The following is a 26,053-nucleotide window of genomic DNA, read 5'->3' on the forward strand; positions in this document are numbered from 1 at the left end:
GAACTCGAAACTAATCAGTAAATGTATCCTTATGCACAGTAACAATTTGTCAACCTACTTGCCAATTTTTATTTAGCATAAGGCAGAAGTGGCAAAAGAAGTGGCGAACGCAAGGAGAAAGCAGCATCTTTCATCTCTGCAGTATTACTGTGCCCTGAATGCTCTGCAGTACAGGAAGAGAGTGGCAATGATGGAACCCATGCTAGGATATACCCGAGGACAGGTATGGACGGTAAAACTACAGCTAGGCCTCTCCCGGGAAAAATAAAACACTGCAGCTCTGGATTGGTCAGTTTATGAGAACTGGCAAATGAAAACAGAGAAAATTAACCCCAAACTTTATTCAGCGTGCCTAGGTTTTAACAGCTGTTTACATTTGTGATGGGTAGTTCAGTGCTTAGGTATTGAAGAGAGATACCAGTAGAGGGGAAAAAACGTGCTGTACACTTATATGCAAAATCAGCCTGGGGTTAATCCTTTCACAGCTAAGTTTTCAGGACAACAGCATTTTCTTCTACTGTTTACTCACTGTCTGCAGAAACTCTCCCATGTAGCACTTCCCCTCCTGGCACGTAATGCTCAGCATACTGATGAGGAGTGCGCACCACAAGGAACAGAGCATGCACTGGAGAACTAGAAGAACAGAACAGTAGGGTGGATTGAGCATAAGGCTGGGAAATCCTGTGTCTAGTCTTCGTTCTGCCAGCAATTTGTTGTAATGGCTGAACACCCATTTCTCAAATCTGTGAGGTGAGGGGGTAATACTGCTAATTTGACTCTCCGGGATGTTAGGAGGATTAATAAACCAGTGCTTTCAACAGCGCTTGATTCTCATTACTGGCCCATCTTAGGTATCTGCTGTGCTTTGAAACTGATGAAAGAAAGTGAGGGGAAAAATGAGAGCTGGGCTGGGAAAAGAATAGAAATGGGTGCAGTGGTCTGTTTGAGATGGCAGTGTGGATCGTCATATCCACTGTCCTCTGTTTTTTGCTGATAATGTGCTCCGTATAAAATAGTGACTGAATTCTCATTAAAGACCTTATCCCACCATGGGAGTTGATAGTGCTTCTTTCTTTTATAATTGCTTATCCTGAGCAAAAGAACTGCACCGGTTTCCCTTTTGTGGAAGCCAAACAGCTTCCTTTATCTGGTAAAACTGCCGTATCTCAATGCTTTGTGCAGGAAACTCTCAGGTCGTCACGGGAAAGGCACCCTTCAGCTTTTAAACTGTATAGTGTCTTTATTAATTATTCAAAACCTGTGGCAAATACTTCACATTTCCAAAGAAAGAGCAGAACGTAGGGAATTTTTAGAAGTAGTGGCTGATGTACAGGATTTATCTGACTGAAAACTGTCCTCAAAGTCTAAACTGGACGTGTCAGTCTCTCATTACTGTCAGTGGAATGCAGTGTTCTTCCCTCCTGCAGTAGGCTTCTAAAATGAATAGGTGAAGCATTCTTGAGTCTATCTTGAAGGGAGCTCTCTCTCCTTTGTAAAGGGAGTCTGTGGCCAAGCATATAGTTGCAGAAATCGGGTGTAAGAGGAATCCTTTGACCCAGAATTAGGGAAAATGAGTGGAATCACCAGCAGTGTTGCATTAAATAAACTGCTTAACAGCAAATAATTGTTTTGAAGTTCCTGCATTTCTTTCTAGAATAGTTTTAGATGAAACTAATTACACACACACACACACACACCACAAGCCATATCTGTGTTCTAGTGTGCCCCAGAGCAAGAATCCAAGATAAAGCCTACATGGAACCATGCAGCTATGCTGTTGAATGCTGGCTGAGCCATATTGGTAAAACGAATGCAGCTTCTTCAGTAAAAAGCACACCTTGGCCTTTGTGGCTTTTTCTTAGTTCCTTTAGTGGACCAAAATCCGTGGTAAAGCTGTAGAACTGATTGCTCTGGAGATGTGTGCTAGCACAGCTACACTTCATCATTCTCCTGACTGACTTTATAGATTTCCAGGTCGGTCCACTAAATCTAATGGATGATTCACGTCCCATTCCTGTTGATAAGGTGACATTGCATGCAGTGGCTTGTAACACCACAGACCCAATTCTGCACGGTGTCAGTGTGGGAGAAGGCTGCCTGTTTCCTCTTTGGGGTCATTCAGCTAGATCATTGGAAACACACCTGTCAGCAGGTGTAAATGTCAGCTCCTGTGTAAAAGGGCATATGAGAGCATGGAAAGATACAAAAGAGAAAGCTACAAAGAAAGGCAACACGGTTGTTGTAACCATTATTTGGTTGCCAGCCCAAAGTATCAGTCATAACGGGATCAGCGTTAACCCAGTCCTCACAATCTGTTACTTGAGAGAAACCAGAACCGAGATGATTTCCAGTGTCCCTTTATGTTTTTCAGATCAACTTTTTTAAGAAAGGAGCAGAGATGTTTTCCAAAAGACTGGACAGCTTTTTGACTTCTGTTTCGGACATGGTTCAGAGGTGACATAATACTTCTGTTTCACTTTGTTCCTTTGCAGTCTGAGTTATAGTACTATAACCTTTCGTGTGTAATGGACAGTGCTGCTGTTTCTAGCACAGGAGTGTCCTTCTGTGCTCGTATTGCACTGTTGAACATGCTTTGGTATGGCAGCAAGTGGAAAGGTGGGGGGGAGATGTTTGTTCACATAAAGGAAAGTACCGTCAGTGCACTGAGGAGTATTTTTACAGTGTAGCCAGGGAAGCATTCAAATGCTTTTTTATACCGCAGTGTCTCTTCATGAACACAAAAGCATGACATTTGGGCTTGAAATGGGGTTAGGAGAATATAATAAACTGAAAGTGCGTTCTGAATTAGAGATATTTATATTCGTTTGCTCTCATAGATTATTATTACAGCAACCTTCCAAATAAGGATTTAGGACCTGTAGTGTTTGATGTTGTAGCTACACAAGGTAGTTAAAGCTCCTTGCTCTAGAGACAGTACTTGTCACATCCAGCGTAGGCTGTGTCAGTTCACTGAGTTTAACCTGCTTTGTTTAAGTACCTATTTCAATAAACTGCCCCACTTCTGTGCTTCTACTTTTGAGATCCTTTCTTTTTCGTTCCCTCTCTTTGTCCTCCTCTGTTCTAGTGAAGATTGACATTAATTATAATTAAGTCCTTGTAAATGTTGTAAACTTTACACTTAAAACATAATCATATTAGAGAGAACACTCATGGTTTATTTTAAACTGATGGGAACACTGCACAGAACCCTCTGCTTTATAGCTTCATACCTTTCATACTGGAGTATGTCCAAATCATCGCTTATTCTGACTTGGTGGCATTTTAAACAATGTGTACTTGTTAATCTGAGAACAGTTCTTATAAGTGCTATAATTCCCTGTGTAGGAGACTATCTTTCTCTAAATAATTTATTTCCTATAACTCTGTGCTTATTTACATCTCTTTCCGAGCTCAATTCTGAGGTAAGTTCCTCTGCAGTCAGCACAGTGTTTGCACCATGTGGAGGACGGGCTTTCAGCTCCCTCGAAGTAGCGCCCTTCATTAAGGGTAGGCAAACTGCCTGTGACTTACAGGCACAGGGAGGATCTTACCACTGGATTATCTCTGTAGAATAAGCACTCGTTGAAAAATCTGGCGTGTTTGTCTTCTAGATAGGACACAGCACTGAATGGAAGCAAAAACAGACTGCTTTACTGGTCTGGTTTTGATGTTTTTCTGTCACTCAGCAAAGCCAGAAAGGGCAACTCAGATGTAACTGGTGCAGCTGTGTGACATCTTTGGAAAACCCCAAAGAGAAGCTCGCAGAATCATGAATGACACTGCAGCTAAGCACTTACTGACACAGGACACGGTTTCATTACTAAAGGTTATGCAGCCACTGAAAAACGTGCTGCCCACTCCTTTCCTCCTTTTGTGCTGGGGATCACAAGGCCTCAGTGAGTCAGCCCTGCTTGCTAATCGAGCTGAAAGCTTTTTGTAAGATTTGTTTTCCTATGGAACAAGCTGAGGAGAATCACTGCGCCGTTACAGAATTTCAGCACTGATGTAGCCTTGCATCTGTTTAAGCTGACTGTGAAACTGACTCTTCGTATTTAGAAGTATGTTAATCGATATAGTAAATACTGCTAGTAGTGTCACAACATGTTAGAAAGGATAAACTATGTCTTTCATCTATCACTGCACACTCCAAGAAGGGCTGCTTTCCACCTGCTTCCATCCGTCTCCATCTGCTTTATTCTTGCCTGCTAGGTTATTAATCTAGCTCCTCTTCATCTTCATCTCTTACGGATGGAAAACAATTCTACAGTCTTTCCTCACATCACGTGCTCTGCTTTCCTAACTGTCTTTTGTTTCTGACTTTTATATGCTGACGCACCAAAACCAGACACGTTGTCCTATGGGGGGCTCGCAAGCCACTGGATAGGTGGGAATTATGACTTCAATGAGCTGCTAACTGTACTATTGCTCATGCAGTCCACGATGTAGCTGGCATTTTTTTTACTGTAAGAGTATGGTACTGGCTTGTGCTGCAGGACCTTTGGTCCTTTGCTGAAATCTTTCTACCCGGGAGATGCCTCCTGGTGTTTACTGTTGCATGGGGGTTTCTCCATCCCAGACAGGACTTCACCTTTGCTGAACTTCATGAGGTTCTTTTACCCACCAGGCTAAACATCGCATTACAGCAGGCAGTCAGGATGGTCAGGTATGATTTACCCTTGGTAAATCCGTGCTTGCTGTTCCCAGTTGCCACCTTCACCTTCACATGCCTGGAAATGGCTTCTAGGAGAACTTGCAGCAATTCCAGCATGTTATACCAGGAACAATAAGTTGTTCTGTGAAAGGCAGGAGATATTACAGCAAAGCCTGCTTTGAACTATGCCATCAGAGCACCATCTGTGTATGTTCAGCAGGGTAAACTTAGGTACTGATTTTAGAAGCTGTCGCTCAGAACAAAAAAAACCCAACAACTTAATTCCTCATTTTCAACACTTAAACGTGCCTCCTGTTTACTCATTTCAGGCTTACAGAATAATTCTGATCATTATCCCTGTGTGCTGTTTGGGGAAAGAACTATAACTATGTTATAACTATGATAACTATGTTGAGTATGAATTGGAGGGGAAAAACGGCACAGCTATCATAAGAGACCTTCAAGCTGGGCTTTCACAATAAAGAACAAGGGGAAATCCTGGTTATGCTTTTGCTGCCAGCCCACCATACACACAACCATATTTTCTTTAAACCATCGTTAATATCTTCAGAGCATACACACATCTTGTCCCTTTGGCCTCAGATGGCATTTTCCTGGAGTAGTACTATATTGGATGTTTCTTCCTTCTATTCCTTCCTCCCTTGACTGGTTTATTCAGTCCTTAGGGAAGGACTCAACCCTGTAGCCTTGCACTGCGCTTCCTATAAAAATCATCTAAAAATAAAGTTTATCTTTGCATTCGTTACACTCCCAACCACTAGTAGGGAGATTTTGCTCAAATGCTTTATATATTTAAATGGATTCATATGTAATCTCGACTGGTATTTTTTGTTCACTTTGTGTCACAGATGTTATCTGTATCCTGCTATGAATTGCCTAATGGTGCTTCTGAATTTGTTTTGTTTTTCAGCATACAGGGAGAGCTGGATGCCGAAGCTGAAAAAATGAGGATATCCCAGCAGGACTTAATTTCAGTTAATGAGTCTGTTTACACCCCAGACTCTGATGTAACTTCACCTGCTATCAACAGGAATCTCATCCAGAAGGCTGGCTACCTTAATCTTAGAAAGTAAGACAGCTGTTGCTGCCTGCTGCTTTCTGTAATTGCTGACTACTTGCTGTATTATTGGGTTTTTTAGGTCTCGAACACTTCTGAGATAATGATGTTTTAGGCTCCTGAATCGCTGTGGTAGCTTTACCCTTCAACTCCTAAGTGTCTCTGTCACCTTTGAAAATGTGTTTGAGAAACTTAAACCCAATTAGAGGTATTTGATATGATTTCCCTGAAAACAGTAGTTTACTTCTGGTTGGATTTGCCTTCAGGGATGGTTTTCTGTCATTAGCTGGATAAGAGTTAGAAGCCTATGTGTCTGGGTTCAGATTGTTCCTAGTTCTTAGGGCTCCTTGTAAACACAGTGTTTACAAAGAACAGCTATATTTTGTATTTAATATGGGTTTTCATAAACCGCCTCCTTTGCATAAATACACGTTTTAATAACCATACAAGTTAAATGTATGCCATACATAGAGTTACCTGTGCAGATTATCCAAATAAAATCTTCCAGTACCTTCCAGAGGAGCTGTGTATACAGCAGCAGAGCTAGGTGCCATAGGACAACATGGACAGTGGAACTGAAAAAAGTCAGTTTGTTTCTGTCTTACCTGTAATATTCTTTCCTTGTTTTCCTCGTATTGGATACTTAGGATCTCTAGCAGCATTCTAAGCGCTGCATTATGATATAACTGAAAGGATTTCATAGCAGGGCAGATAAGCTTTGGGGGTACTGCAGAAGATGCTTACAATGTCTCTGTTCCAAAATCACTCATGCTGCTCAGCAGCTTGCAAATAAATACTCTAAGTTTTTTTTTAACCAAGCTTGATAGCATTAGCATTTCATGTCATGTACTCAGTGCTCACAATTAATGTATTCCATAACTAGGAGCTACAGCAGAAAGTCTTCTTACCTTGGAATGCTTAGAATTAGAAAGCCCCATCCAGGCTGGATCGAGCAACTTGTCATGATGGGAGGTGTCTCTGCCTATAGCAGGGGGGTTACAACTAGATGATCTTAAAGGTCCCTTCCAACCTTAACCATTCTATGAGATTAATTCTTCTGCTTAGATTAAGGATTAATCTCTGCTAGGAATAGGCGTTGATTTTACTTCATATCGTTAAACATTTTGCATGGCTGAGCATAAAGTTCAGTGTACGTTTGAAGTTTCTTTAGGTCACGTGGAGTCATTTTTAAATAGTAATGAGTTTTAATCATTGCTTCTTCTTTTTAGTAAAACAGGTCTGGTGACTACGACTTGGGAAAGACTGTACTTCTTCACCCAAGGTGGCAACTTGATGTGTCAGCCGAGGGGAGCAGTAGCTGGAGGATTGATTCAGGACCTGGACAACTGCTCTGTTATGGCTGTGGACTGCGAAGACAGAAGATACTGCTTTCAGATCACTACTCCTACAGGCAAAACGTATGAGAGACAGGCTTTATTGAGGACAGCCAGTCACGCCTGCCTGTTCAGATAGTTTCCTGTAAAACTTGCTTGCTATAATAGTAAGCCTTCCTGGGTTTCCAGAAGGTTCTTAACTAAGAGCATGTTCGTTCCCATCTTCCTTGACAGCTATCTAAAGAGCAAAGGCAGGATGCTTTAGCTGCAACCTGTTTGTGACTTTTGTTCTTTTAGAAGTTAATGGAGACGTGGTCTATTGGCACTGTAAGACTGAGAGTCCTTCTGTCCACTGCTAGCACTGATACGCTGTGCTTGTATTTTAGGGGTATAACTCTTCAAGCAGAAAGCAGGAAGGAATACGAGGAGGTAAAAATGTTGTCTTAGTGTTGTCATTCTTGTATAAATGTGAGCGTGAAGAGTTCAGCTTTCATTTTTTGCCTTCTAGTGGATATGTGCCATCAACAACATTTCCAGACAGATCTATCTCACCGACAATCCAGAGGTGGGAGGTCGTTTCCATCTTTCAGTCTATTCCTCACCATTTGCTTTACTGTTGTTCATTATGTGGTAATGTATCCAACGTTGCTTTGTCATTCTGCTTTGCTTTCCTAGGCAGCCGCAATCAAGTTAAATCAGACGGCCCTACAGGCAGTGACTCCCATTACCAGCTTTGCAAAAAAACACGAAGCTCACCATCCCAGGTAACGCACTCACTTTCATGGACATGAGACTGCTGCCTGCTCGGTCACACACCTTTCACATGGCAGCAGTCATCAAGGAGGTCCCGTCTAGCCCCTGCCTTTACTGTCTTACATGTTCCAGCAAGTTCCTTTACTTCTGATGTTACCTGCTGAAAGCCAGAAGAGATGCAAAGCATTGAGGGTAATACTTATTGTTCCACAGCACCGCCTTGAAGCTCTATGTAGTTGCCACTGCGTTTTTGTTGTTTCTTCTAAAACAAATACGCTTTACTTCTAAGCGCTTTGCAATAAAGGAACAACTTGTGATGTGGATAATACAGCAGAGCTCTCACTGTACGCTGAAATATTCTTGCATGTTATCTCAACTAATTCTTGCCAGTCCATCACAGGAGGATGCCTCACTGTGCTGTCAAAATAGTTACTGTTCTCATGCGCTCATTCAAGTCAGTCATTTGGTCTTTGAAGAAGACGCAGGAGATCTGTATGTGGCAGTTCTTAACTATCACGTTCCTAGTGGCCACATAAGATCTCAAAGACTGGCCAGGATTTGCATGTTCAGAAACAGGTTCAGGTCTCTGCTGTTTGAACTGGTCACCAGGCTGCAGATACGGCCACCAGAGGGCAGGGAGGCAAACAGCAACATGCTCCTGGCAGTCAGTCTGCACAGAGTTGCATTAGGGTTTAATATTCCAACAATTTGTTTCTAAATAACTGTAGGTATAAAGAATAGGACAGATTAAAATCTTAAGACCTCAGTAGTACTCATTGAAGTCAATGAATACTGCTTCAGTCCACTTTGGATAATCTTGTCTCCCTTCCAAAGCACAGATGCGGTGTCAGGTGTCACTGATTAAAATGTTGGGTTGTTTTTTTTCCCTCCCTTTTAACTGCAGCCAGAATGTAAAGAATACAGATAATGGTAAAACAACTCCCAGTGAATCAGCTGGCATTCAGGATTCCACACAACTGATTGCTCTTGGAACGCCGATTCAGTTTGATATTGTACTGCCTGCCACAGAATTCCTGGACCAGAACAGAGGTGGCAGGTATGGTCAGAGACGGTGATTTCTCACCTTAGCAGAGTGACTTTTGGAGGGGAATATCAAGTGTTACAGCATTTATATGTGGTGACCAGAACCCATCATGATAGTTTTCATTCTTCATTCACAGGCGTGCAAACCCATTTGGGGAGTCTGAAGATGGTAGCAAAGATGAGGAGGAAGGTCAGTGCTTCATTTTCCCAGATAAAAGCAGCCATGATCTCAGGCTTAATTCATCCCTCTCCAGTGTCTCTTCATGAAAGCACTTGGCATCATGGAGCAGGAGCAGCAACCCATAGTACAGTTGAAGCTGGTTGTGTTTCAGAAGCCTGTCTGTTAAATACTGCTGCCTGTCAATACAAACACTTTCTTCTTTGACAGTCCAAGCTGTATTGCAGATTAGGTTTATTTCAGAAGTTTAAAGGCAGAAAGATTTGGTCTTCTTAGCTCTGCTGTCCCATTGCAAAGTAGGATGGCTCACAGATGGGCTATGAGAAGCAGACACTTCTATACCATCAACAACAGCAGCACCCTGGGCCACTGCAGGACATGGGAGTGTGCAGTGCTTGGTGCCTGCCCTGTGTCAGACTGCACAGCTGGATTGCCATAGCACAGCTGAAGTGTAGCATTCTTTGTGGTGCTGCCACTTGAAGCAGCTTAAAACTGGGTCATAGAAGGCAATCACCACTCACATGTTATCTCTTTGTTTCCAAGGGGAAAGAAAATAACTTCATTGGTATCTCCAACTACTCAGAAATGGAAGTAGCACACTGAGAGAAGCTATGCCTTTTATCTTCCAGATTCACTCCTGCAGCAGATGTTCGTCGTTCGGTTTTTGGGATCCATGGCCGTTCAGTCAGACAACACAAGCGAGGTGATTTATGAAGCCATGAGACAAGTGTTAGCTGCTCGTGCGATCCATAACATATTCCGTATGACCGAATCTCATCTCATGGTCACCAGCAAGAACCTGAGGTACGGCAAACTCTTCATTGCTTATCCCTTGTCAGTATGCTGTTCTCTTCGTGAAATTTGAGATGAAAAGAAATGCAACCTTCAAAGGGGCGAGACACTGAGATTGACTTCACTTACAAGAAAGACTTCAGTTCTAAGAACATCCTGCCAAAATGTAGAGGGGGTGGTGGGGCTGTAAAATCGTACAAATACACTGAAAAATCAAAACAAAGCATTGAAAGATTCTCTTACCTTACATCCAATAACAGCAGAAGAGCCACTGCTCTGTCCTGTTGTCAGTAGTGTCACCATAGAGCATGTACAGACAAGACTTAACTGGAGTGCGTGTTCGTACGCACGCATACAGTGTTAGCTTGTGCCCATGGGATGCTCACCAAACAGGTGATTCCAAAGCTCCAGGTGACCAACAGGTTATGCAGCTGGGAGCTGGTCTAGAGCTAAACTTTGTCATTGACCGACTTGAAATCACAGTAGAACATCTGATTCCATGCATATGTTTTCTAACCAATAAAACTGATACAGTGACTGCTTTATGATTATAAAGCACCTTGAAGTTACTGATAAGAATTGCTCTAAAAACATCTACTTTTTTTTTCCCCTACTCCTAATTACAGATTAATAGATCCTCAAACGCAAGTTACGCGAGCCAGTGTAAGTAACTTTGTTTTGAATCTGGTTTTCTATCACAGCATTGAATGCTTAGGCCCATGAACCTGAGCCCTTGGCCAAGCCAGCTACGTGCTGATTAAAATAGGCTTTTATTACAATTTTCCAGTTTGAACTTGCCACCGTCACTCAGTTTGCTGCTCATCAGGATAACAAGAGACTGATTGGTTTTGTGGTCCACCTCCGTGAGACCCCAGGAGAAGAATCCATGAGCGCATATGTTTTTGAGAGCAACACGGAAGGAGAAAAGGTTTGCACAACGCTTGTTAAAATACTTGATTTCTATGTAATGCTGCAGTGAAGTGGCATTCCACCTCTCCTTTCACACCCCTATTTAAGTTTGCATGGATACTTCTCTGTTTTAATCCTGATTAAGCAGCAAAACCAACAGCAAAAACCTGAACTTTACCCCCATTTCTGATTTCAGATCTGCTATGCCATTAGCTTGGGAAAAGAAATTGCAGAGGCCCAGAAGGTAAGCATATCGATTCCTCACCGATGTGCTTGTTTTGCTACATGGTCCTCTGCTTTTTCCACCCATTACTGTTTCACTCCCATTCTTCTCTCCTTTGGGGAAGAAACAGAAAATAAGGAAGGCTTTCCATTTAAAACACTCAGCCTGTTGTAGAAACACATTCATGTAATGATGTGACACCGTTGCAGTAACATTTCCTGTGTGTTTTCATCGCTACAACTATGGAACAAGTTGGGGAAATGAGCTTTTAGTCACTCGCATTACGCACACTAAATACGAACTTGGTTTTTTAAGGCTTTTCCTCCTTGCTTTTTAGTAATTACAGCGCTGTCAGGTAAGAAAAGCACAGTAAGGCTCAAGACATTTTTACTCACCTAAGAAGTGTTCTGCTGGAGAGGGATTACGTTTCAAAACCTTTAGCCAGAATTATTCCCCTTAAAACCTTTAGGTTAAAGGTTGTGGAAAGGAAAAAACACCACCACAAAAACCTCACGCTGCTCAGTATTAACATGTGCTGGAGAAAAGGGGCTCCTCTGAAAGATTGCCTTTGCCTACTGAACTTTTGTTTTCCTTCAGGACCCAGAAGCGTTAGCTCAGCTAATGAAGTCTGTGCCCTTCACAAACGATGGGAAGTTTGTGCTGCTGAACGATCAGTCGGAAGAGGATGGAGCCACGCATGAAGAAGGAGAAGAGTCCGAAGCATGAAGAACTCGTTTCCTCCAGCCTGTACGGGAGCAAGGAGAAGCCGGGAGGCTGCCCAAGGATCTCTGTTTTTAAATCATCAGTGCACACGTGAGGCCACAGCTTCTGGCACCCGCTAGGGGGATGGCGGCATCTTTGCAGAGGTTCCTCAGGCTTTGCAGTGAACAGAAGCATAACTTTGGCCTTTGGAAATTTTTGCATTTGTGAATGTGTAGTGCAGAGGCGGGCCTGGCACGCCTGCAATCTTAGGCAATGTTTCAGCATCAGCCCCTTGCTGCTGGCAGCTCAGCCGGCACAGCTGTCAGCCACAAAGGGTTAATGGCACTTCCGCAGGCTCACAGGGAGCAGCCTTCGCTGCTGCCGGAACGAGCACCAGTTGTAAGCTGTGCTCTCCTTTAGGAAATGCATCAGGCCTCTAACTTCTTCCTGTAGTCAGTTTTTATAGTTTGCATGATTATGTGCATCTGAATGAAGGTTTAAAATGCACTATTTACTTTATTTTCAGATGAAGTTATTTTTAGCCTAGTTTTAAGCGTAACAAGATTTATCTTTTGTGCTAGCCTATTTACAGAGCAATTTGTTAAACACTAAATTTTTCCTATTAATATAATCTATTTTTATATTGCGTCTGGAATAAGCTTACAAAACAAATCTAAGTGCCTACTCTTACCTTTACGGGGACCGCATTCACATTCCACATCATTAAACAATGGGCGTAACGTACCCCCTTGATTTACTGCAGGCATCAGAGGCAGCCGGCAGTGGGGCACAGCGGCTGAGCGCGGTGATTCTGTGGTTAGGGAATCTCACAATTAAGAGAAGTTACGGAGACAACCTGCAGGACAAGTAGTTTTATAATAAGGAGTTCTTTGTATTCTTAACGTAGGCATTGGAGCCTACCAGCAATCTTCAGTTTCCAGAAGCTGAGCAATAAGAATGCTAGAGAGCAGGCTGCAGCACAAGGACTAGTTTCACTGCACACTCCTGCCATTAGAAGCCATGCATACCAGCTAAGACGTTTAGATTTTCTTTCTCCCTCTGGCTTAACCCAAAGACATGAGAAGCTGTATGTGGCAAGAACACATAAATACGAGCCCCTGAAGAGAGAGGTGGGGAGGCCGTATGGGGCATTGGTTTATAGTAATCGAGATGCAACAAAGAGCTGAAAATCTCCAACTGAATTTGACTCATGTCAAGCACTTAATAGGAATGCAGATTTTCTGTAAGCAATCTGTGCTAAGTACAGCTTGCAGCGTTTGCCATGTAATAAATTCCTTGAGCTGGTTTGGTGACTGTTGGTAAGAACCATGGAAGAAAACGGCCGGTGACTGACACAAACATTCCTTCGTCAATAAAAGTTGAAGCTGTCTTATTAAAGAAATTAAACCCTCCTGCGGTCCTGTTACTGAAGACGCTAAGAGTGAGGTTCAGAAAATTACATTTATTAACAGTTTTATGTACATTAGGTTCTCTACTCGCACACCAAAGAGAATGAGGTAACAAAATACCCTTTTGTACAGTGAGAGTTAGGAAACGTGGTTACATTTGGTCCTTTGTACCTGAGAAGCTGAAAATAGCTGTTGTTGACAGACATCCGATGAAAACTCAAATTTACTTCTAATTACAGACTTCATTAGAACCCTCTAGAACCTATCCTCCGAGCAAAGCTAGACATAACCCAGTGAAGCTCAGGGCTGCTGGGACGATCACCCCCACCACCAGTGACCAGTGCCTTTTGGCCTCAGGCTGAATGTCACTCTGGGCATCAGCTGTACTCTTTGTCCCCTATGCAGCCCCATGGCTTGTGGCATAAAAGGGCCCAGCACCATGACAAACAGGCTGCAAGGCCACCAGGAGAGCTGCAGCCACCACTTTTGCTGCCACCAGCCTTGGCCCAGGACAAAGCATAACGGGGGCTGCAGTGACAGCTGCCTCCTCAGGAAGGCAAACGCCTTCAGCGTGTTCTGTGCCTGCCTTGAAAGAACACAGAGGTTCATTTTATGTCCCTGCAGCAAACTCATCATCTTCCTCCCTTTCCTTCATCACCTCTAGGAATTTCCAGTGAGCAGAGTTCTGTTCCGTTTAGAGAATTTTATTATTTTTTATCTTTTTAGATCTATCCTCATCTCCAGCCAACACGCTGGGTTCCATTTTGTTCCTATAATCAGAGCAGGAGGGTAAAAGCAATGAAAATAGCACCACAAGAATCCTGCACCTCTTCCAGATAGCTGGGCAGGGGGTGGGAGGAGGATTTGCTGTGACTCACTGACACAGGAGCACCATCCCAAACCAGGACCCACCTCGTTCATATTGCAGGTAACAAAAGCTTTCTGCATACATATGCTGCTACATGACAATAAAATGTAAGTATAATAGACTACAATCCTCTATTAGCAAGAATAGCTCTATTATCAACTGCACATATTCATAGGAATGTATATACTTCTGCCACATACAGGATACATTTGGGTTCCACCATCCATCGGGGCTCTATAGAGAACCAGAACGACATGAGTTGGTTCACACACGTAATGAACCGCAGAGCGTTACCTAGCTGAGATCCCATTGGTCCAAAAATCATAGGAGAAAGGGAAAGTACAAGTGTGGACTTTAATAATTAGAGCGCAGGTCATGGCTTGACTGCATCTGTCCACCTAGCACAGCCATCCTAAAAGAAAACACTCACAGCGTGGTTCTGCCATTGCTACAGAAGAACGATAGTGCTGGACCACTCCACACCTGGAGCTTACACGACTTGAGACAAGGATATGGAAATACATACGTATTGCTACTGCAACATGAAACGTTGTGCAACCACAACGTTTGCCCCAGTTCCCTAAATGCTGAACTCACTGGCAGGAAAGGATGAATCAAAGCCTGCCAGGAATTGTCTGAGCCAACCCGTGGCCAAAGAGCGGGTGGAACAATTTGAGCCACTTGTATTAAAACACCTTTTTGTAATTAGAAGAGATGAAAAAACCGTCAAGTAAATACAGTTAGGAGTGCCAAAAAAAAACAACCCAAAAGATAATCCTCAGACTGACTCAAGTAGTTTATTCTAACTAGCAAAACCTAGAAGTGTTTTATATTCCGGGAGATTAAAACACAACCGAGTCTTTTAATGGAAGTGGAATTTCACTCTTAAGCTCACTTGAGCTACTTCTGTCAGGAATCTGAGCAACTCTTGCACAGTCTAAGAACCTCTGCTCACAGGCATTAAGAGATGTTAAATTTATACAGAGTTCTCACAGTGTTCAGCAGCTTCTGAAGCCTGCAGTGCAATTATTGTTAACAATCAGGCAAGTAAGACTGTATTAACAACACAGACAGTGCAACAGACCTACAGAGGCTAAGAAAGACGGGGTTTGAGGCTGAAACTTGCGGTTAGGCACAACATAGTCATGAAGTGTAAGATCACTTAATAGTCACAGACACCCATCACACAGTGTCTGGTCATGGAAGGAAGAGCTGATTGTGGTTCTGTCTTGGCTCCTGATTTCTTTACTTCTGCGGATGCAAATCAGACCTTCGGTATGAAGTGAAAAAATAGCTCAGTACATTAACTTTTCTGCTTTTCCCTTTCTCAGTATGGGAGGAAAAAAGAACAGGGGAAGATAAATGCTTGGCAGGACCCTGATTCCAGAGTGAAAATAACATGCCAATAATAAAGTTTAGTAGAAAAAGAACCACACGCATTATTGAGAACTGCCATTTTGTGTAATAGCTTTAACATACATTCACAACCTACACTGTCACAGCTGCAGTTTAACTACATTAAATACAAAAAGGAGCGCATAAACATCTGGACAACAGATAAGCAACGCATCTTCCTTCAGTGTTCTTCTGGTTGATGAGATGCACGTGTCTTTGTTAACGTTTTGTTAGAGATGCAAGCAAGCATCTACAAATTAAGGATTTTTTTTCTTAGATATGCACGGCTGTCATTGAAAATAATTACCTCCAAGCTATATTTTTATGTAGTAATTTTCAATCTAGAGAAGGTGCTGTTAGTAACGTAAATAAATAACTCCTGAAAAATAGAAGTTTCTATAGGAAAAACAAACCAACACGGACCTAGCCCAACTGGATGCTAGTTTACTATTGTACGTTTGCTGTTAGGTTTAATAGAAAAAGTCAAATGAAGAGCTTTTACCCCTTCAAAGCATTAGTGATAGTTATTCGAGTAAGTAATTATCGTCCCGTACCAGCCACATCATTTCACAACAGGATCTGCAGGCGTAGAGTTGGAAAGATCCCCATTGCTTGCTTTAACAGATTCTTCTGTAAAAACAGAAAGTGGAGACATGGATTACAGTTCACATTTTACTCAAGGCGGTAAAAACGAGGTCTTAGCATATGTACAGCATGCTGAAGTCATAAAAGATTTGATACACTGTAACACAGACAGCATCTGATAACTGCCCTCGCAGCACAAAGGATCCTGGCCCTATGAAGAAATCTGTTTGGGGTGAGAGGTACAAGTAACTGCTGTCCTACAAGTGCTCTCCTGAAGAAGCAAAGGCAGCTTGTCTAGCGTTATCACAGTGCTCCAAGATGGCTTTCTGAGTAGGACAATCATTTGAGAAACTCCACAAATATAAAGTATAAACCCACACTGAAGACTTCCTTCTTTGCAAACTGCTTTGGCTCAGCGATCTGGGAGGTAACCATCATTTACATCGCTGTCAGAACTACAGAGAAAAACTATTATTTGCCAATTCCATTTTTCAACATACGGCTACATTCAGCCATGGGAGACCCAAAACTCTAAGCAACTCGTGACTGAATTATACTCTACATCTTACTCCTCTCATTTCTTGGAGGATAGTTTCCCCATACTCAGGAAAGCTTCTCGTAATTCATAAAGGAGAATACATGAGCACACTTGCAACATGTGAAATTCCCATGGTGCCCAAGTCAAAAGACCATAGCACAAATGGAGATCTCACCCTTTGTATGTAAAACAATGGTAGACCAACACACTCCACAAACACTCAGCACGTAGAAGTCGTGCATGTAGTATTTGCATTATCTGCCTATCTAAAGTGTAAAACAGCTACTAAATGGCAGCTGAGAAACACCGGTTTATATCTCACATCAGCAAAGGTTATGCAGAAAAGGCTGTCATTAACAAAATCAAGAATGAAGTGGGTAAGCATGAAACTGAGGTCACTGAATTTATTATTACTGCAGGCATGCAGCTCTCCTTGCCCCAGGTTTTGTGCTCAGAAATCCAGTCTGAAATTTCACTTTTCCAAAGGTCTCAGTGAGGTGTTCTCAACTCCTGAATTATCCCCAGCCCCATAAAACTACCTCAGGAATACTGATTCAACCCCATAGCAAGGAAGTGGCTACAGAAGAAAGCACTTTCCATACAAAACACACCCTCAAGAGCCAAAGCACTTCATATGTAAGATTCACTCACCTTCTCTCTCTTTCTTTTCCTGGTTTTCTTCTGCTGCAGTTTTATCTGCTCTGAAAAATATTCTTGCACTACTTAATGAAAAATAAAGGAGTTCAAACTCCTAAGCAAAAAGACACAGAAGAAGAGCGTCAGTGTATCGCAAGAATGAATTCACATACAAATCAATGTGATTTTTCAGAAGCATCAAAAGCAATTAGATTTCAGTATCAAAATCATTTCCCACACAGAAGCCCACTCACACGCATCTTACAGGGCACAAGTCAGACAGAAACTTTAACGAGTAACTTAAGGAAAGCAGCATCACTGCAACATGTAGGCTACTGAGGCCAAGTGTGAGGTTTGCAGCCACAGTGAAAACGTGGAACTGTTTGCCCACAGAAAGACCATGCAACCCAATAATTTAAACAGCCCCAGGGTCGATGAGTTACCAAACAAGTCAGTGAGATGGTTTTGGTAAAGCAGAGAACTGCAACGCGTGCTTTTGGCAGCCATACAGGGCTTTATCTATTTTACCAACAACAGTACTTCATACATGGGCTATTCATAAACAAGCACCTGCAGATGTGTCCCACATCCCCCTCAAATCAAAAACAAAGGGAAGAGACAGGAGGCATTTACACCTCAGTAAGACCTAAAAATTCAAATACATCTTTCTTCTTCTGTTTGACAGCTGGCGTGCACTGAATGAACTCAGAGAATTCACACCCAAGCAATTCAGTTCATGGTGTTTCTTGTAACAGATTTCCTCACAACATTCTCCCCTGCTTGAACATTAAGGTTTCAGTTGCATTAAGAGTTCTGTCCAGCAGACAAAGACTTCCAGCCAACCACCTTGAACTCCTGACTCACACAAATATCACAAACGCTTATGAAATTGTGGCCTTCCAGTATTTGAAGAGAATGTATTAACAAGAGGGAGGAATGGCTGTCTGCAAGGGTGAACAGTGATAGGAAAAGGGGAATGGTTCTAAACTGAGACAGGAGAGGTTTAGTTTAGATATTAGGAGGCAATTTTTCACACAGAGGGTGGTGACAGACTGTAACAGGTTGCCCAAGGAGGCTGTGGATGCCCCATCCCTGGAGGCATTCAAAGCCAGGCTGGATGTGGTTCTGGGCAGCCTGACCCAGTGGTTGGTGACCCTGCTCATAGCAGGGGGCTGAAACTGGATGATCACTGTGGTCCTTTTCAACCGAGGCCACTCTATGATTCTTTGATCCCATGCCATCCCCTTCAGACAGCACAGCACCCGAGTCTTTGTGCTCATTTCTGGCATTGTTTTGCTAGGCAATGCCTTATGCTGTCTCAGTGTTATTTATTCTTGATAAGCTCCCCCACAAAACAGCTACCAGAACTGCACTGACATAGAACAGAAGCAAACCTGTGCTCTACCTGTAAGCAAACTTCCAGTCGCTTGTGAGTAAGGTTCATAGTTTGTAGCAGTTTTTCATCTTGATTAATTGACTGCACGTTCTGTTGTTTAGCTACTGCTTTTATTTCCTTCACATACTTCTCTCGAACAGACTGGAACCAGTGCAGCGAATCAAACTCCTGGTACTGATCCAACAGCTTCAGAATGTAAGCCACACCTACGGTAATTAACAAAACAAGTGCCAAAGTCAACGTGCAATTTATAAGACATTCTGTGAGTGCCATTAATGGATCAGTTTAAGTCAATAATTCTCATGCAATCAGAATTTCAACTGCAACTGATTTTAAATTAAATCCAATGGGAAGAAAATCATAATATACAAATATTTGCATAAACTCTAATCTACTGCCTGCAGCTTTGAAAGAAATCAAGGAGTACCAATGTATGACAAAACCACCTGCTGTCATATCTAGTTATTCCATGCTAAAGAGATTCTGAGCCAAACAGCCCACAGATCCATTGTGATGGAGCCAAGACAGTCCAAACATTTTGGGAAATGGCAACTCAAAGAAACAGCAAACATTTCCTGCAAACATCAGTGATGCTGGCTTGCCTAAAGACTCGTCAGCGTGCTGAAACTTACCCATGGCAAACCCATCATCAGTGAAGGCTGCCCCACTTTTGTTCTTCTTGTTCAATTTCTCCTTGCAACTGATTGAATGCTCTACAAAATTGAGGGTCTGAAAGAGTGAAAAGCTGTCTTGGAATCATTGGGAGCCTTAACAGCATTATAACATTAAAAAAGAAAAGATAATCACATGTGGTTAGAGATCTATAGATGCAGCTGACCAAAATGCCCAAAACGATGACATTTGTGTCTCCCATCATTAGGCATTTTTGTATAAAAAATGCCCCAAAACCTATAAAAAGGACAAGCCAAGATTTTGGGAAACATTTGCATACGCGTACATAAAACATTTTCTAGTTAAACTGCACTGAAACACATTTTAAAAGTAACATGAACAGCATTTTCCTGAAACTCTGCTTACCAGAAGGAAATCCCACATGTGGGAAAGGGGAAAAAAAAAAGAAGTCTTGATTTTAACCCTTCCCCATCCCTCATTTCTATCACCATGACGTACTCATCCTCTCACAGTTCAAAACTTGCAACACTGCCATTTCAAAGTCAGTTTCTTAAATGGTGCCTTTGTTTCAACTGGGGTAGAATTAGTTTTCTTCCTAGTAGCGATTATGGTGCTGTGTTTTGGATTTAAGATATGGAAAATGCTGGTAACACACCACTGTTGTAGTTGTTGCTGAGCAGTGCTTACATCAAGCCCAGTACTTTTTGGCCTCTTATACTGCCCTGCCAGAAAGGAGCTGGGATTGCAAAAGGAGCCATGTCAGCTGACCCAGAATGACCAAAGGGATATCCCATACTATATGGCATTGTGCTCAGCAAGAGGAGGGAGACACATTGGAAGTGGTACTATTTGGTGGTCTTTCCAATAAACTGTACAATGAGCCTCACTTTTCTGCAGGTAGCTGAATATCTGCTCACCCCCAGAAGCAGTGAACAAATTCCTTGTTTTCGTTGCTTTTGTGCACAGCTCTTGCTCTACCTACTGAACTGTGTTTAGCCCAATCTATGAGTTCTCTCTTATCTTTGCAATTCTCTCTCCCATCCCACACCACCCTGTGGGGAGTAAGCAAGCAGATTCGTGGTGTTGAGCTGCCTGCCAGGGTAAAACCACAACAAATAGGATGTCCTGCCATGAAACGAAGCTGTTAAGACCACTTAGGACTTCAAACGGAACTGCATCAACTCAGTTCAGCTTGATTCAAAAGAAAACTCATTAACAAAGCCAAGTCTAACGACAGTAGAAAGGGACACAATTTTACTGAAGAAGTTTCCGAAGTTACTTTTTGAGTGCTAGCAGAAACTGATGTAAAGATCAAGAAAAACATGGCTATGGATGACTGCCAGCAAAGCCATACTCCAAGCAACTCCATTCATAATCAGGTTAAAAAAAAAAGTATAACATGGTCACTGATGGTCTCATGCAAAATATTTCAACAAACCTGTATGTTTGGTTTTTTTGTTGTTTTTGAATTACTGGTACACACAGTAATAATACTAACCAGCGGGGGAACAATGATGTAAAAGTTCCTCAAATGCATATTCTTTGGACTGCGGAATTCAGGAGCAAATACATCCACAAGCATTTTAAAGTACTCTGTTCCTTCTGCAAAGTTACGTGTGAGGTCACTGAGGACAGAGTCCAATTGCCTGCAAAGGACAAGCAATGTGTTACCTGTTTTCTCCTAGAAGTTTCTTTACCTAAGTAAAATCCCAGTCTTCATCCTTTGGCCACACCTACAACCCACTATTCCAACCTGAGCCCAAGATTACAACCCGCCTCTACGGCCACCTTCCATCACACAGTTTGATTTTATTTCCTCAAAAAACATCCCAGAGAATAATTGCTTATTTTCCCCTGTGGCCTTAAATATCCAAGAAACAGACGTCAGAAGCAGTGAGGAACACCTGTTAGCCTTCAAATCAAATATATTATCAAGAAACTAGGCTCTGTAACAAGACTACAAGTGACACTTCATATTCTTTTTTGGTTTTGAAAGATTATGCTGCTTTTTCCTCTACTTTCAACAAACATTTTTGTATAAAATCAGTTGAACTTAACACACACAAAAGCAACCAACAGTTGAATTTACAGCTTTAGAATTGCAACCCTCCCCTTCCAACCCTGGCCCAGACCGCAAAGTGTGACATTAGGGTACCTCGCTGCTTTCTGTGTTTCTTCTGAGAGCCCTTCTTCTTTCACCAGCTCTTCAAAATTAACAATATCTTCCAGATCAGGAACAAACCTGAAAACTCACTGTTTGTTAGCAGTACATTCAACTGGTTACATTCACTGGAGTACCTGCCATAATTTATAATAGAATTATAATCTTCTGGACTCAAACTACTTAAAATTATATCGTTTCTGCAGTACTCCCATCTTAGTGCCATTAAGCTCACTTCTGAACTCACACAAGCTTGTTTATACTTCTGCTTTTACCAGGCTACCATCTGCTCTTCCTCATACTTGCCCTCGATAACTACACATTTACTAATATTTGCAAGAAATCTACTTCTTGGTACACATGGTCACTCGTTTTTTATGTGCTTATAAAAGCATGCAGTCAACTTTACAGTAAGAAGCATTAAAGAAACATTATCTTCATTTTTGGATTCCTATTTTTTCCTTTAACGCACACTCTTGAAATGATTAGCATCAGGAATTACTGACTTAATTAACAACTAATGACTTACACATGTGTACTATTAGCTCCTTCACAGCATATTCCCATACAATTTTGAGGGCTCTTTGGCATTTTATGACAATGATTGACCAGGTCTGGGTTCAGACCCTATTTCTTATAATTCCGCTTCAAGAAAGGCATAAAAATGGACTTCTTAAATGTACCATGTCATCAAATATTTATGGCAGATGAGTGAAAACTTTCTCAAGGAATATCAGCACAAATTGTTAGCAAAGGAAAAGAGAAGCTGTACCTAATTGCACTGCTACAGCAGTGAAGACCACCAGATCTTATCATTCGCACATAACCCATAGCATTGCCTTCAAAGACAAGAAAAAAATCAGAATTAATCTTTAAATAAAGAGATAAACATACACCCACTTCAGAATTCCTACCACATCTGAAATGTAAACTAAAGTTGCCACATGGCCCCAACAAAGAAATTGCTTTAAAAACCAAGCAAAATAAAATATTACACTGAAAATTGATGTCAATAGTCTGTCCAGAGGATTAAAACACAAATCCACAATCTAGCTGTGTTGAGTTCACTTGCATGACAGCCTTAAGGGCCAAATTCTTTTTATCAGGCACATTAAACACTTGCAAGTTCTGCTGAGCCCTACAGTATCCATGGCCAAAAGTGCTATCACAGTGTCGTGCCTGCCTTAAAGTTACTTCAGCTGGGTATACAGCCTCTGCCTGAAAAATATGTGGCCTGGTTTTGTTTTCTGGGAAACCTGGATAGAAATCACTTCCATAATAAAGAGGAAAACCTAAAGGGAACAGGCTTCTATGCAAGTTGTAGATGAAGAGATGCAAGACCTATTTCTGTGTAATCAGATGAGACTCTTTTCCCAGGTTACAGGTGAAGTACATTCCATCTGACTAGATTTGAACCTAGTTTTTAGCTTGTGCTGAGACTTCAGTTACTAGACAGTGAAGCCCAGTATTTCCATTTATTAACATTCATAATAGAATAATAGAATAATAGAATAACGTTTCATAGATAACGTTTCATACCAATTTGACTTATGAGTTGTCTGAACTGGTCAAGGTAGCTCTGGCCATCCGGAGTTATTCCAAGCTTTCTGATGCCTCGGTTGAATTTATCTGCTCTTTCAAACGGATACTAGAAAAATATATTAATTCATAAAGAACTGTCAGAATTGGCTATCTGTAAAAAGTCTGTATTTTTCATCATGTCAATACATTTGTATTTACAGTGTATTCCATTCTCACACTATAGCTTCAGCTTGGTTATTTATTTTTTAATTATACACATACCCATCCCTAACAGTCTGCAAAAATCACTGGACTACAACCCTCCTGTAATCTGCAGAATGGAACAGAATAATTGCTGTGAATAAGAAAGTATTATTATTCCCAGAAAAAAATAAGCATCCAACACGCAAAGAGCCTGATGGCCTATTTTACTGAAGTACACAGCATCTCATATTTGTAAGAAATCAGTTTTTCAGCATAGAAAGTTAGCCTTTAGTACCCACATCTTGACATACTTGAGTAAATGCTACATCTTCACATCACCTTGGATTCTGACAATTGTTAAACATCACTTGAATCTCAAGTTTAGGGTCCTCCAACACACAAGTGCATCAAATCATTGTTTTCAAGTCACTGACACAATTATTCTTGCCAGTTCCACAGCAAACAAAATAAACATGGAGAAAATAGAATGAAACAAAGCCAATCCGAACATGGAAATTCAAAACACTCAATTTGTTAGGAAAAAAATTTTTGTCATTTTGTTTGAAAATGCATGAATAAATAATAGGAAAGTTCTCAAATGTTACAGCTCAATGTACCTTCAGGCAAGTGAGACCAGCACTACTTTCTTTGGCAGGTTACTCACAAGTCTTCAAAAATTACTGTACCTTGTGATCATTTTGATCCTTGACTTCCCTGAAGAATCGGATGTCTTTGATAAGCCTGGATTTAATATGTTCATCGTACATGAACTGACTAAAAATATAAAATTTTTTCCTCAAAAACTGGTAAGTGAAGTTGACCTGGAATAAAATAAAGAGTCAAATCAAAGAAGCTGTAAAGTAACTGCATCTCTAGCGACCTCTGCTTTATGGCTTACAAAGTAACTTGTACTTACGATAATGTAACTTTAAAGAAAGGAAACTTGTCAATTTATTTCAACCTACTATTCTCAGTTTACCTTTCTAATTTCACTGATGTAAAAGAAAGAGGAAAAAAAGTATTCCTCCTGTAAGGCCTACTCTTCTCTTCCAGGAAGGGCAGAGGGACCAGAAATAAATCAGTTATTTCAAGTTTTATGAGCTCCTCACACAGCCAACAATTTTATGTCTGGAATATCCTGCAACTGTCCTTTTGAAACAATACAAACATTTTCAGTTGAAAAGGGCATCACACGTGCTCAGTGTCTTCATTCAAGTCATGGAATCCATACAAACACCTCTGACAAATCTTTCTGCTTCCTCAACATTTTCTAAAGTACTCCACCATAAAATAGAGCACACTTTCACCATATATACCTCAATTACTTCTTGTGTCTGCATAAACAGCTTTACTGGTGATCAGAAGTTAATGAAACACCAAAATCTGCATCACTAAGAAATGAAGAAAGTAACAAGACAGTTTTTTGAGTGACAAAAGCCCCCAGGATTAACTATTTCACAAACAAAATCATTCACAGAATAGAGCAAGGGAAGTTACTTCTCACAGTGCAAGGAAGCATGAAAACCTTAAGCCCCTAACTTCTTGCATCACTTGTGCCATGCTCAAGGTTTGGTTTCAGTGATCACAGATAAACCTTTGAGAAACCAGGTCTCTTGAGAGCTGATGGGATTCACATGGCCACAAGGATGAAGAGCATGTTTGTCAACAAGTGGCCAGGCTTGTAAGGAGAGTTTTGAACTAAGCTAAGCAGGGGTAGGAGGTGAAGCTTTGAGCAACAGTTAAGAGTCTTTGGATGCTGATGTACTAGGAACCAACAGGGAAACACTTGCAAATATCTCAGAGGAATTTGGGCTTGCTCCTTTGACAATAGGATACAGCTGATGGCGTAACAGAAGCACCTCCATACCAACACATACAGCATCAGTAACAAACAAGGGGAGCTAGAAGACACTGTAACTAGAAAGCTATTGATCTAATTGCTGTAATTGAAGTCTGGCCAGACAAATCCTGCAATAACTGAAGCACTACAATTCAGGACTACATACTGTTCAGAAGGGACAGGAAGGAAGGAGACGTGATGAGATTGCCTTTTAGGCAAAAAAGAAGTAGGCAAATGGACTTCACAGACTTTGCAAAGAATCAATGAACTGTTGAGAACTTATAGCTGAAAATCTGAGGGCAAGCCAAAGGAAACATCATAGACAGTGCTCAGTACAAGCCACCCTATTAAGAGGAGGATGTTGACAAAGCTTTCTCGCATCAGCTACAGGAAGTATCACACTTGTAGGCTCTGATCCTTCTCAAATACCAAAATCATTCAATATCTGCTGGAAAAGCAGCACAGCAAGCTATAAGCATTCCAGGAGGCTCACGGAGCAGGTCCTGGATACTTTCTTAATCCAGGAGACAGCCCAAGAAGAAAAACATCATTGGGCTCACTGTTTACCAGCACAAATCAACTAATTAGAGAAGTCAACATTGGGAGCTGTGTGGGCTTGCAATGATCGTGTCCTAGAGACATATCATATCATATCATAGTATCATAGTATCGTGCGAGTTGGAAGGGACTTTAGAGATCATCGAGTCCAACTCCCGGGATTCGAGCCCTCTAGTGTAGCAGAGCGGCAGTTTTACCCCTTGCGCCACAAGGGGGATTTGAACCCGGGCCCTCTGGTGTTGCAAGTGGCAGTTCTAACACTGTGCGCCACCGGGGCACACTTAATCATCATAGATCCTGAGGGGGACAGAGGCCAGGCAAAGAAAAAAAGACAATTCCAGACTAACAAACTTGCAGTTTAAGGAATTAGTGGAGGGGAGTCCCTGGGAAACTGCCCTCAGGGATAAAGGAGCAGCAAGCCGGTCAGCTCTGGATATTTTACTTAGAGCACAAGAGCTCTTGATTCCCACAGATAAGAAACCAAGTAAGGAAGACAGGAGATCAACACAGCTGCACAACGTCAAACTGAAGTTTGAGAAGTAAATGCACAGACAGTGAAACCAGGGATATTTCTCCTGGGACTGATATAGGAACACTGCCTGGATGTATAGGGATAGGATCAGGAAAGTTACAGCACAGAGATGA

The 26,053-nt window shown here is 41.7% G+C and overlaps 2 protein-coding genes across 3 annotated transcripts in view; one reads left to right on the top strand and one right to left on the bottom strand.

Moving 5' to 3' along the window:
• Window positions 1-13,076, top strand: part of APPL2 (adaptor protein, phosphotyrosine interacting with PH domain and leucine zipper 2) — a 31,682-nt gene extending 18,606 nt beyond the window's left edge. The window contains exons 8-21 of the mRNA XM_072358852.1: window positions 77-223; window positions 2,372-2,454; window positions 5,583-5,741; window positions 6,959-7,147; window positions 7,450-7,492; window positions 7,572-7,628; window positions 7,739-7,827; window positions 8,721-8,873; window positions 8,998-9,050; window positions 9,668-9,842; window positions 10,457-10,493; window positions 10,618-10,758; window positions 10,936-10,983; window positions 11,560-13,076. Of these exons, the coding sequence (XP_072214953.1) occupies window positions 77-223; window positions 2,372-2,454; window positions 5,583-5,741; window positions 6,959-7,147; window positions 7,450-7,492; window positions 7,572-7,628; window positions 7,739-7,827; window positions 8,721-8,873; window positions 8,998-9,050; window positions 9,668-9,842; window positions 10,457-10,493; window positions 10,618-10,758; window positions 10,936-10,983; window positions 11,560-11,688 (1,503 nt within the window). The 3' untranslated portion in view covers window positions 11,689-13,076. The remainder of the gene's footprint in view (window positions 1-76; window positions 224-2,371; window positions 2,455-5,582; window positions 5,742-6,958; window positions 7,148-7,449; window positions 7,493-7,571; window positions 7,629-7,738; window positions 7,828-8,720; window positions 8,874-8,997; window positions 9,051-9,667; window positions 9,843-10,456; window positions 10,494-10,617; window positions 10,759-10,935; window positions 10,984-11,559) is intronic.
• A 35-nt stretch (window positions 13,077-13,111) lies between these two features.
• The window catches only part of WASHC4 (WASH complex subunit 4), a 37,798-nt gene continuing 24,856 nt past the window's right edge, over window positions 13,112-26,053 (bottom strand). The window contains exons 25-34 of one of the 2 annotated variants that reach the window (XM_072353241.1): window positions 23,697-23,831; window positions 22,825-22,933; window positions 22,058-22,124; window positions 21,280-21,366; window positions 20,623-20,770; window positions 19,124-19,220; window positions 18,501-18,697; window positions 17,111-17,210; window positions 15,891-15,966; window positions 15,137-15,211 (exon numbers count right to left, since the gene is read on the bottom strand). In XM_072353241.1, the coding sequence (XP_072209342.1) occupies window positions 15,899-15,966; window positions 17,111-17,210; window positions 18,501-18,697; window positions 19,124-19,220; window positions 20,623-20,770; window positions 21,280-21,366; window positions 22,058-22,124; window positions 22,825-22,933; window positions 23,697-23,831 (1,008 nt within the window). In that variant the 3' untranslated portion in view covers window positions 15,137-15,211; window positions 15,891-15,898. Of the gene's footprint in view, window positions 15,967-17,110; window positions 17,211-18,500; window positions 18,698-19,123; window positions 19,221-20,622; window positions 20,771-21,279; window positions 21,367-22,057; window positions 22,125-22,824; window positions 22,934-23,696; window positions 23,832-26,053 lie in introns of both variants that reach the window. The other variant, XM_072353235.1, reaches the window with a different exon arrangement.

The sequence above is a fragment of the Excalfactoria chinensis genome, chromosome 1, assembly GCF_039878825.1.
Source record: "Excalfactoria chinensis isolate bCotChi1 chromosome 1, bCotChi1.hap2, whole genome shotgun sequence".
NCBI classification, from domain to species: Eukaryota; Metazoa; Chordata; class Aves; order Galliformes; family Phasianidae; genus Excalfactoria; species Excalfactoria chinensis.